General features: G+C 33.6%; 1 protein-coding gene across 3 annotated transcripts in view; it reads left to right on the plus strand.

Annotated features, from left to right (window-relative positions):
• Positions 1-1,627: 1,627 nt before the first annotated feature.
• Positions 1,628-12,430, plus strand: part of LOC110024716 (alpha-L-arabinofuranosidase 1-like) — a 20,214-nt gene continuing 9,411 nt past the window's right edge. Inside the window, exons 1-7 of one of the 3 annotated variants that reach the window (XM_020724841.1) lie at positions 1,628-1,910; positions 2,025-2,230; positions 2,753-2,807; positions 3,415-3,626; positions 3,956-4,077; positions 4,163-4,316; positions 8,343-8,412. In XM_020724841.1, coding sequence (XP_020580500.1) covers positions 1,790-1,910; positions 2,025-2,230; positions 2,753-2,807; positions 3,415-3,626; positions 3,956-4,077; positions 4,163-4,316; positions 8,343-8,412 — 940 coding nt within the window. In that variant the 5' untranslated portion in view covers positions 1,628-1,789. Of the gene's footprint in view, positions 1,911-2,013; positions 2,231-2,752; positions 2,808-3,414; positions 3,627-3,955; positions 4,078-4,162; positions 4,317-8,342; positions 8,413-12,430 lie in introns of all 3 variants that reach the window. The other 2 variants (XM_020724839.1, XM_020724842.1) reach the window with 2 other exon arrangements.

The raw sequence follows: 12,430 nt of genomic DNA on the forward strand, positions 1-12,430 counted from the left end.
TGTAAGTTGTATATGATTAAGAATAATGATAGTGCAACAACTCAATATAAAAGTCGCCCAGAAAATTGTTCAAAAAAACTAGAAAAAGGATAAGTGCATATCAATATAAGAAAATTATCACTTACATTTGAATGTGAGAGTTGGATGCAAACTTGGAAGTATGATCATGCTAAAATATGAGAGATTACATTCACATATAATCATGGTTCTTGAATTATCTTTCATTTTAATGAAGTTTATAATCAATAAATTAGTAGGTGTGATCGAATTTATAAAATTATTTATTAATTTTTTTATGTGAAAATTTAGATACTTGTTTGAATTGTAGCTCATTTAAATGCTCGTTCACTTATTATAAACAAATCAAATACAAGTCTAAGTCCAAACAATGAAAGTTTTAAACAGGTCAAGCTCGAACAATATATGAAAGCTCGATGCAAGCTCAAGCGGAACCATGTCTGAACCATGATATACTCAACTCGACTCGACTCGATTATAACTCTAATGCCATTAAAAAAAATCTTACAAGATAATAGTCCTTTCTATTAGATCAAAACTGCAAGGGAATTCGTTGCAAAAAAGAATGAATAAAGGGTGTGAGGTGAGTTAAGGACCGTAGAGATTATTAAATTAGAATGTGAGAATGTTGATACACAAGTGGGCTAATGAGGGATCCATAACATAGTCGAGCCATTTAGTGGGCTACATAAGAATCCCAAGCAAATGGGTCCTTCTTAAATCTAATATGTTATAGGAAACTTTAAGTTAATGCTTCATTTATAACAAAACTGTTATTTTAAAATTTTAATCTATAGATTATTATTCAAAATGAATTTGATTTTTTATTTTTAATCCATGCAAGTGAGTGATTTTTCTTCTCTTCTATGACTAAAGGCATTGATTGTGAGTGAGTTGAGAGATGGGTACCAATTTATGTTGTTTTTCTCATTGGTAGGTGAAACGGAGGATCATTGGAGAAGAAAGAATGCTTTGTCTTCTACTCCATGCCAACAATTAAGGTTTGATAACCGAGTTTTGAAAGTTACGGATTAGGAGTTTATCACTATAAAACAAACAGCTTGAAATACTGAATAGCAATGCATTGTTTTATAAAGTGCTAAAATAGTCCATTGGCTATTTATGTTAAGTCATTTTAGTTTCAGAGATTATAAAAATATCAAAATAATCATACTATTTTAATGATGTCATATATTGATTCTATGGGAGTATTTTTCCACTAGGATCAAAAATATCTCATAACTAAATTGATATATTTATAGACTTTAGATCTAAACTAGCCCCCCTCCAAAAAATCAAGAGACCATTTTAGCATATCTCTTTTTTAATACCATTATTACTCCTCTTTTACTCTTGCCATTCTCCCTTTGTCTCATTCCTCACCCTACTTGGTTTGATTTTTTATTTCCTCCCTTATTCTATGTTTCTCCATCATTTTTTGTTCAATTCAATTAATGAGAGCTTTGTAAATTCAAAATAAATTAAGTCTTTTATCCTAATTAAACTTTATTTAAGCTTGCAAGTAAAGTTAGAAATCTCAAATTAACAAAATTTCAATATAGAAAGTTATCTGAAGAAGGGGAGAAAAGATGGGGCCACAAAGGCTAATCCTCACTTCACTGAGCCTTGCAAGCAACGCTGCGTGGAGTAGATGAATGTCGCATCCTAATCCCATTATTGTCCGTCCGATCAAAATCCAACGATCATCAAGCTAAGCTGGGCTCCACCGCAGTCGCATCTTCCCCATCACATCGCCACCAATGAGCTGAGAATGAAAGATAGAATCTCGCGGGCAAACCTGCGAGCAACCCGCAGCTCGATTCTCGGAAGCTACTTAAACCGCGCGGCTCAAAAATCATTTTTCGCATCGCTGCGGATTTCAATACGGTTTGGTAACAAAAAGTTGAATCTTTTTCGATCCGAAGCTTATTTTGTACCGTATCCAATCGCTGATTTCTGCTTGTCTTTTTTTTTTGTTTGGTTGTTTGTTGAAAGACTGTGTGTAGCTGCTGATGAGATGGGCGGTGATGGAAAAATGGGGTTTGCGCGTGTTTGTGCTGTCGCTCTGTTTTGTTCTCTAATACTGATGTCCAATTTTTGCGGAAGCTGTGCTTATGGATTGGAGGATAACCAGACAGCGGTCTTGTTGGTGAATGCTTCCTCGCATTCTGGCATGAGGATTTCAGATACTTTGTTTGGTGTCTTTTTTGAGGTGAGTGGTTCAGTGTTCAGTGAGTTACTGCTGGTTTGATTTATTGATTGTGTTCGCTATAGCTGTTTGATTGAATTGGATGGCAATGGGAGTTTGTTTTGCATCATTAATTAATGTTTCAAAAAAAAAAATAATGGATTTTAGCTGAATCATGTCATAATATGTGCTACTCTTTCTTTTTTTTAGTCTTTTATTCAGTTAATAATGTATAGTTTTTGGCCTCTTTTCATTCGTGAGCTTTATCTTCTGATGGTTTTGGTTGGGATCCATGAGAATGAACCAATTTCTGAACAATGAGGTTAAATTTTATTGGGCTTCTTTATTAGTGGCTTAACTTGGTCCAGAAGCTCAGATGTTTTTTGAGAAAGTGTGTTGAAGTTAGCTTAAAAAACATGCTAAAGCACTTCAGAAACTGATATATTTTGCATAGATTATTTTTTTTTCTGTTCATTTTGTTGTCTTTTTTGATAAATTTTCCAATTTGAACTACTTTCTGATGACTCTTTGTTCTTACATATAAAGGAGATCAATCATGCAGGAGCTGGGGGGCTTTGGGCAGAACTTGTGAGTAATAGAGGTGTGTCAAATATTTCAAATTAGCTAAACGATGAAAAATGGTAGTAATATACATAAACTTTTTGTTTGATTTGATGCGGATTTATATTGTTGGCAAGCTTTAAACCTTCCCTTTTTAGAATGTTGTAGAAGGTAGTCTTACTTTCAAAGTCCTGTGAATTCTCATGTGTACAGTGCATCCTCATCACTGCAGGTTGTCATTTTGCAAGAGCCTTAAGTGGTTGTATGATAATGGATTTAAGTAGGATTTAAATTAAATCTTGCCAAACACAACAAATGACAGTTTGAAATCCAGGATTTAGTAAATCCAGTTTCTTCTCAATTCCTTCTTAGTTTTGTCCTAAATCTTGGATTTACTAAATTTTGTTGTTGATAGGATTTAATATATCCTGTTTTATAGTATTTACTAAAGCTACTATGCCGTAACCGTACAGTCCCTAAGTATTTTACAAATGAACGATAATGTATGCTTAACAGATCTACGTATTGGTATCATAAAATAGCTCGTGCTATTTGTATGTGTCGATGAAATGTATTCTTGAAGATCTGTTTTCATTCGTTTATTCATTCGTTTTTTTTGTTCTGAGGCCCTTATAATCCTTTTGCAGGCTTTGAAGCTGGGGGCCCTAATACTCCTTCGAACATTGACCCGTGGTCTATCATTGGGAATGACTCTACAGTCTTTGTGACAACTGATCGAACATCTTGTTTTGAGCGTAATAAGGTGGCCCTTCGTATGGAAGTCCTGTGTGACAATGTGGGATCTATTATTTGTCCGGAAGGTGGTGTTGGCATTTATAACCCTGGATATTGGGGAATGGTATGCACATTTGTTACCTTCATTTTGTGGGAATAAGCTAATTATTCTACTTACTTTAATAAGCTATGTGGATCTTAAAAAAAAATAATAATAAAAGCTATGTGAATCTTGTTTCAAGCAATATGTGAGCGAAATTTGATGATGGTTAATGTAAAGTGATTTTATATATAAATTCTTTTTTGGGATCAATTGGAATAGAATTGTTCATTTGTCTTGAGATTTTACTTAGTTTAACTTGATTATTTATTTATTTTCTTTCATCAATCATTTTAATTGCTCATAGTTCGCTGGAAATTGACTTCTTGATATTTTATCTTTTTGTCATTCAGAATATAGAAGATGGAAAAGAGTATAAGATTATCCTTCATGTAAGAACAGCAGCAGAAATGAAATTGTCAGTTTCACTGACAAGCACTGACGGGTCGCAGACTCTCGCTTCCTCTATTATAACGTGAGGACATTTATTAGTTTAAAATGTTTAGAAGTAACAACACAATTCTATCATTTACTATCTTCACATTCTCTTTACATTACAGGACAGCTGAACGGGATATATCTAATTGGACAAAAGTTGAACTATTATTTACTGCCAAAGGATCAAATGCTCAGTCCAGGCTTCAATTGACTACTTCTAATAAAGGAATAATTTGGCTTGATCAGATATCAGTTATGCCTGTTGACACTTACAAAGTAAGTATTTTACAGAAAAGAAATAAGTATAAGGCATTTTCTTATCACAAATAATAATACATATTTGTATGAACCTCAAGAGAATAGGAGAGCAAAGTGAGTCCTCAAAGAACCTGATAAAATAGCTAAAGAAACTCATCCAGATCACTTGTTCAAATGCCTGTTTCAAGGAACTAACAAACCCTTTTTGGCCATGTTTGGTTTTTTTCATACTAGAATTTAGCATATTATACGAATTCTAAATTCAGAAGACTTGATTTTTTTTCATTTTGAAGGAGTTATGCTTCGATCTGGAAGGAATCGTGCTGAAGTTGCTTAAATTTTGACCCACTGGTCATCTTTGGATATTTCGGACAATAATTTATTACATAGAGTATGTAATGTGAAATGTGTTCATTAGAAGCAGTATTCTGGCTCTCCAATTATGCTAGACATCTGCTATTTTTGTTATCAGGCATTCTAATTTGGAATTGAGGACTGTCTTTCCTAATTACTTAATCATACCAAACAAAGACATAGAGTGTAAGGTTTCCCGGGTCCATTGGTCAATTTCCAATGATAGAATTGTTTCTAAGATTTCAAATGATCAGTTAATGTTAAAGTCTTATATTTGGATATAGTAATGTACATAAGTTTGCTTTGATTGGATGACTCAAGTCAATATGCGCACCTTAACAGAGTCCAATGGACCAAAGCTGATTTATTTAAAATGTTTTCTCTATACTTTCTCCTCAAGCTTTCATCAAGGATCTTTCAGGACAACTTCTTGAAGCTTATTGTTATAGGAGAAATTGGAACTTACTATTACAATAATCCGTAGAGCTCGAGCAAAAAAATTCGACACATAAGAACAATTTGTAATGCTTGCTATTGACGGACCAATAAAGACATGTAGAGACCCTAACCTTTATGAAAATCAACGATACCCATTAGATCTTAAAGAACATGAAACTTGGGACATAACAAACTCAGCCAAAGGAACCTACTTCAGTAAAAATGACCACATAGCTGCTATACTGTCAGTTAAATTAGTTTGTCCATCTACCATCATAGTGATCAAAGTCTTATGAAACCCATTCTATAGCAACATCTTTGATTCCAACCTTTAAATAGAGGGTTAAGCATCAAGCACGGATCTCTTTTTTTTCTTTTTTTAATTACATTTTAGGGGAGATAGATGGGAACTTGATTATTCTCCCCCTTATCTTGGTTAACCCTTTTCTTTTGAAAGGGTTTGCTGTATTTTTTACAAGCGTTCAATCGAGAGATAGCAGTGGCTAACCGCAAATCAATTCACCCATTATCACTTACTTTGATTTGGCTAGTAGTCTCAAGTAGGATGCAGGTGTTTCCATCGAATAACTTGGGATTCCTTAGTATCCTATGAATTTGGAAAAATTGATATTGGAATTTTTCAAAAAAAAAAAAATGAAAACAATATTCGGTATTTTTCTTATAGATTATTCATTAATCTATGGCTTATCTTTGCTTATGTACCTTTTGAATAGCTTGGTTGGAATTATTTTTTACTATTCTTTTTTTTCTTCATTTCGCCTTATCATTAGTATTCTGTAATGTTTGCTTGGAAGAAATATAAGGGCTATTGGAGATGAAAGAAGTTTAAGTTTTTAATGCGTAAAACGATAATTTAAAAGGTGGTTACTTGTATCAGGAGAGGTCCATCTATATTTTTTTTTAAAAAAAAATTATATTAGCAGATCTATGATTAGTTCCTTCTTTTGAGGGGTTTCCAGTTTGAATTATGATGCACCACTTATATTGCAAACAACTTTATACTTTTATGTTTTGAGGATTGTTTGTTAATGAGAAGTAACTTTTCTTTTAGTTACTATTGATGCAATAAGATACAAAGGTAGATAGGAGATCATTATTTTTCAGCATGAGATGTTATCTTATTGTCAACATGTTGATTCTGACACTTTGGATGAAGACTGTTTGTGACTAAGAAGGATGTTTCATTTATATTTTGTTTTTAATTTTTGTTCTTCACCATGGATTTAATGAGAGAAGCATGAGCATTTAAATTATGTCTAACTTGATACCTTTTTCTGTTAAATTTATTTTTCTTCTGAGAACAAACAAAATTATGTTCTCGTGTTAAGCTTCTTGAAGGAGGAGATATACATTTATTTTATGGGAGACAGCTACATCCTATCCTCGTATCTCTTTAGCCCTAGCAGCTTCTCAGCCCTAGTAATTATGGTCCAGCACATTAGAGTGAACAAAATCTACTCGTCCTTTGTCATGAGGCTAGCCATCATCAAAGAGTTGATGTTGAAGACCATTTTCAACTATTATCTCTCTTCCGTTGTATATTTAATTTCCTAACTTATTAATTTAAAAGAGCAGAAAACTATAATGAATTTCAAATTGTCAAATAAACAAAAAGCTTTCTTAATGTTTATTCAAGCTATAAATTTTATGTGCGTTGTGCAAATTTCTAGTTAGGATATGACCATTGCATTCATTGTTAAGCTTGTGCGATTTATTTGAAGCCATTATCTGCTTCTCTTTATTGTTGGAGTTATTAGAATAATTTTTTTACCATATTAATTTTATGAAAGATGTGTTTGGGTACTTAACTAGTAGCTTAGGCCTTTGACTCCCACCATACTAATAAACGCATGTATATGACTTCTTCCCATCACACTGGAATGACATGCATAAATATTCAATTGTACATGTGTGGTGTGTTGACAAAGAAGCTATCAAGGCAAGGCAGTGATGATGGGGCTCATGCAAAAGTCTCGCTTTTCTCTTTTTTGTTCTCTTCTTTTTTTTTTTTTTTTTTTCTCGTCTTTTTTTCCTTTTTCTCAGTTTTTTTTTCTTTTTTTTAGTTTTCTCTATTTAGAGATAGCAAGGGAGGAGATAGAGAAAGGGCATGGCTGTTTGATAGTAGGATTTGAGTAGGCTTTAAATAGGATTTAACCTAAACCTTATTAACAGCAAACATGACTACTCTAAATTCCACGGACCTTAAATCATGTTCCTGGATAGTTTTACTCTAAATTTACAGGTTAACGAAGTCCTCTTCTTTAATGCACCTATTCTAGTTGATGCGCCTCCAGCAAACACCCTTACTGCTGCTGCTTTTAACATTGGTTTCAGTGATGTCTTCCCTAATGAGCTCACACAATGATTACATGCTTCAGATGCTGTTATATTCCATCGATGCCTTCTCGTATAAGCACTTGTTGCAACTCCCTCTGCCTTACATGCCACATGTCCAGTAAATGCCTGCTCTTTGAAGGTCATGTCGTAATTTACTCATTTATGTGTCGTCTAGGGTATTGAGTAGTAGTGGAGGTAAACTAGAGAGATGAGAGCAGGAGAGGGAAGAAAATGAGATAAGGTGAGGTCCTCTCATCATCTTCATACACTAGCATATGGGGTTGTGGTGCAGCTTGGGATCAGCATGAGGCATGAAGTAATTTCTTTTTTTTTTTGTTTTTTTGTTTTTGTTTTTGTTTTTTTTAATAGGTCGATAGTGAGGATCCCTTAAAGATCCCATGAGGATCCTATCTCTAGTAATGATTTTATCAATTTCGATCCCAAAAATGGTTTGCCCAGCATCAAGCTCTCGAATGTTCCTAGTTGTTTTGGAGCATTTCTTTTTCTAGCATCACTTGGCGTAGATCAATAATTTTGATTTGTTGTTGCACAACTCTTGGCTTGAATCTCTGATTTCTCTTGCAACATATAAACTCTCAATGTCTCTTACTGAAGTGGCATCATAGTTTGTGGGAGGGTGTTAAAGTTATTAGAATTATTTTGTTGCCATATTAATATTACCATATATGCTTAATATTTATTAGAAATTTAATGTATTTATTTTTGTAATATATGCTCATTATGCAGTATATTTTCTTCTTTTATACGTTCCTTGTTGCTTTAATCTCTTGCCTTTTTATATGCATATTTATGCTAGCATCATATTCATTCAAAATAAAGTTGTACATTTTATATGTTCTATTATTGTCATCTTTCTTTTTTGTATTTGTACAGGGACATGGCTTTAGGAAGGAACTTTTTGCCTTGGTGGCAGACCTAAAACCTCGATTCTTAAGATTTCCAGGTAAAACAAAACAAACCATCCTTCTTATTGCTGCCTCCTCTCTCCTCAGAACAATCTCCCAAACCAAAAAAGGGGACATATTTAAGGAAAATATTATATATATTTCAGGGACTGACAAGATTCTTCATAAGCCTAATCAGCTCTATTTTCTACCTTCTAATAATAACGAGCACAATGGACATTTATTACCATCACTTTGACAATAATGATTGTGATGCTTCTAACTCTTATCTCATTCCTATCTATATCCAAAAAGGGTAGTTTCTGTGAAGAATATAGAGTATAAATGGTAATAATATTAAATGTAAAATTTGTTGCTATAGAGTTAAGTTAATATCCATTATACGAATATTGCTGCTTTTCTATGTATGATGGTTAGTGTAAGATGAGTTACGCGGTAAAATTAAATTCCCTTGCTTATTTTCTAGCTGGAACAATTCTACAAAATTTTTTAGTAATACTTTAAGAGTTTCCAAATAGGCTTAGATAGTGATTATGGTGTCAATATTTTGAGCAAATAGGTTGAATGCCTTTTTCTTTGCTTGCTTTCATTCCAATAAATAGTCTTTACAATCTATTTTAGGTACATAATATTCTGTATAATGTATTTTAGGTAACTTAATTAATACATATTCATAATCTAAATATTCAGCTGAAATAAAAGAATCCATGCAAAGATAATATTTTCTTCTTCGCAGCATTGCGAAGAAAAAAACTCTTTGTTCTGCCTGATTTCATTTACTCCTGATTGATATCACCCCTCAAATTGATGTTGGCTTATCAAAAAACATCCATTTGAGACAAGAAGATGATATTGTCGAGAAAGAGTCTTAGTAAATATATCAGTCGTTTGAAGATAAGAAGTGATATGAGGAAGAGATATAATATCATCCTCATAGGTTTCTCGAATGGAATGACGGTCCACTTCAATGTGTTTCGTGCGCTCATGAAAGACGAGATTAGCAGCAATCTGGCTAGCGCTAGTATTATTTGCATGAAGAGAAGTAGACCCAAGCTGAGGAAAACCAAGCTCAGCCAGCACACCTCGAAGCCAAATGATCTCAGAACAATCACATGACATTGCGCGATATTCTGATTCAGTAGATGACTTAGACACTCGATCTTGTTTCTTGCTCTTCCAAGAGATTAACGAGTTGTCAAGAAACATGCATCATTCAATAATAGATTGGTTTGTATCAGAACAACCCGCCCAATCAACATCATTATAGACTGTTAAGGTGATAGGAGACTCCGCAAAAAAGAACAAACTACGATGTGAAACACCTTTCAAATATCAAACAATACATCGAACTGCAGCTAAATGAATATGTGTAGGAGTTTGCATAAATTAACTTACTTGTTGCACATCAATGAAATATGAGGACGCGTAATAGTCAGATAATTGAGACTCCCAACAAGTTGTCGATATAGAGATGGTTCAGATAGAAAGTCATCATCATTTTATTGATATTTAACATTTACTTCCTAATGAGTATCAGCAGAGTGATCATCTTGAAGACTAGCCAAAGCAATGACTCCCTTTGTATAGTTGTGTTGATGAAGAAAAATACTAGCGGGAGAAGAGTGAACCTCAAGTCCTAAGAAATAAGTTAATGATCCAAAATTTTTTATATGAAAAGAACCCTAAAGACGTTTTTGTAGCTGAGACATCAATTGATTGTCAGATCATGTGATAACAATATCATCAACATATACTAATAACAAAACAATTCCCTTGTCAGTTTTGCAAAAAAATAATGATGAATCATACTGACTTTGAATAAAAAAAACTTAGAAGGGTATTGCGAAGCTTTCAAACCAGGCCCGTGGAGTCTATTTCAAACCGTATAGGGATTGTATGAGCTTACAAACATCATGTGAAGATGTAGAAAACAAGCCTGGAGGAGGATTTATATAGACATCTACTTTGAGATCCCCATGTAAGAATTCATTCTTAACATCCATCTGTTTTAAGAACCAGCCTTTAGAGCAATAGATAACTCCAGTCAGACAGTTGTCATCTTAGCCACAGGTGTAAATGTTTCTTCATAATCAATCTTGTATTACTGTCGATTGCCAAGAGCGATTGCCAAGAGCTACCAATCTTCAATCTTGCCTTATATCTGTCAAGAGAGCCATCAGATCGGAGTTTAAGAGAATAAACCCATTTACATCCAAAGAGATTTACATCTATAGGACATGAAACAATATCCCAAGTGTGATTGTCTTGAAGTCTGAAGTTCCTCTTGCATGGCTTTAACCCAACAAGTCTGTTTAACAACTTGAAATTAAGAGTAGGAACAATAATATTAGTTAAAATTACATAATACTCATATCTATCTCGAGGACGGATATGCCGAGTTGATCATCGAAGACTTATTAGAGCAATTTCTGGATCAAGGTTAGGGATGATTGAAGGTGAAGGGGGCAAGCATCGTGTGTAGACAATGTTCGGCTTGAATCGTTTATCAGCAGAAGAATTATCAAATTTGTGTAGACAATGTTCGGCTTGAATCATTTATCAGCAGAAGAATTATCAAATTGTGAAAATATAACTGTATCTAGTGTCGATACATGATGCTGAAAGTAATATTCTTGTTCGAAGAAAATCACATTCCGAGAAATATGACAGTGACTATTAATCGAATCATAACACAAAATCGTTATGATTAGAACTGTACCCCATAAAGGCACATCGTACGATTGAGCTGCCAATTTATGACGTTTATGAGCAGGTAGATGAACAAAACAAACACATCTGAAAATATGTAACATATGATAATTAGAATGTTTACCAAAAAATCGATAGTAGGGAGAATCATACTTCAATTGTTGAGATGTTAAACGATTAATGAGATAAACTGCCGTAGATAAATCTTCAGTCCAAAATTTAGCTAGAACAAAATATTCTATCAGTAATTTGCGCACAATATCCAATAGATGTCGATTTTTCTGTTTGGCAACTCCATTTTGTTGCGGTGTATAGGGACATGAATGTTGTGAAACAATACATTTGTTATGGAGAAATACTTGAAACTCATGTGACATGTATTCATCGTCATTGTCAGACTGTAAGGTTTTTATGCAAGTGGAGAACTGAGTTTCAATATATGCTAAAAATATTTGAAATACAGTAAATACTTCTATTTTGGAACGCAAAAAATAGATCCAAGTAAATCGATTATAATCATCAATAAATGTCACAAAAAATCTATATTGAAATGTGAAGTAACTGATGTAATTCCCCAAACATCACTATGAATAATGTCAAAACATTTATTGGCACGACTGTCTGAAATAGGAAAATGTAATGTCTTACTTTTTTCAAGTTTACAAAAGAACAGTCAAATACTAAACTCTTATCTGTAGAATGAAAAACATCACTTTTAAATAAATGTTTCAACACCATATCATCTGGATGACCTAGTCTTTTATGCCAGATGCATGTCTTATTCTCAACAACTGAAGAAGCTAATGACGTATTTTGAGGAATAATAAATTGTAATGGAAATAGCCTGCCCACTTTAGGCCCCTTCGTTATCACCTTCCCCGACACCTGATCCTGCACAATTCAACCATTACGAGAAAAATGTAAGTCACAGTTATTAACCACAATTTGACAAACAGAAAGTAAGTTAGTAGATAATTTAGGAGAAACCAAGACATGTCTGAAGGAGTTATTATCACCAATTGTCGTAATTGGAATATTATTTCCATCAGCAACCTGAATATGTTGAACACCAGTGTACGGTCGTTGGTTATGCAATAAATCAGCTGTGTCAGTCATATAATTTGTAGTGTCTGAATCAACAAACCAAAGAGAAGGAATGAAAGTAATAGTTTTACCTTTTCCTTGACGGCTGAGAGCAGAAAAGACACAGAGAATCATCTGTTGAATTATATCTGGTGTGACAACTGATTGATTATTGTCAGCAACTGTGGATGTCGAGCCAGGATTATTTGGATACCGTGACATAAATAACTTGTGGTTTGCAGTTTTCGGGTCGTGAGCTATCAA

This window comes from Phalaenopsis equestris, unplaced genomic scaffold, assembly GCF_001263595.1.
Source record: "Phalaenopsis equestris unplaced genomic scaffold, ASM126359v1 Scaffold000271, whole genome shotgun sequence".
NCBI classification, from domain to species: Eukaryota; Viridiplantae; Streptophyta; class Magnoliopsida; order Asparagales; family Orchidaceae; genus Phalaenopsis; species Phalaenopsis equestris.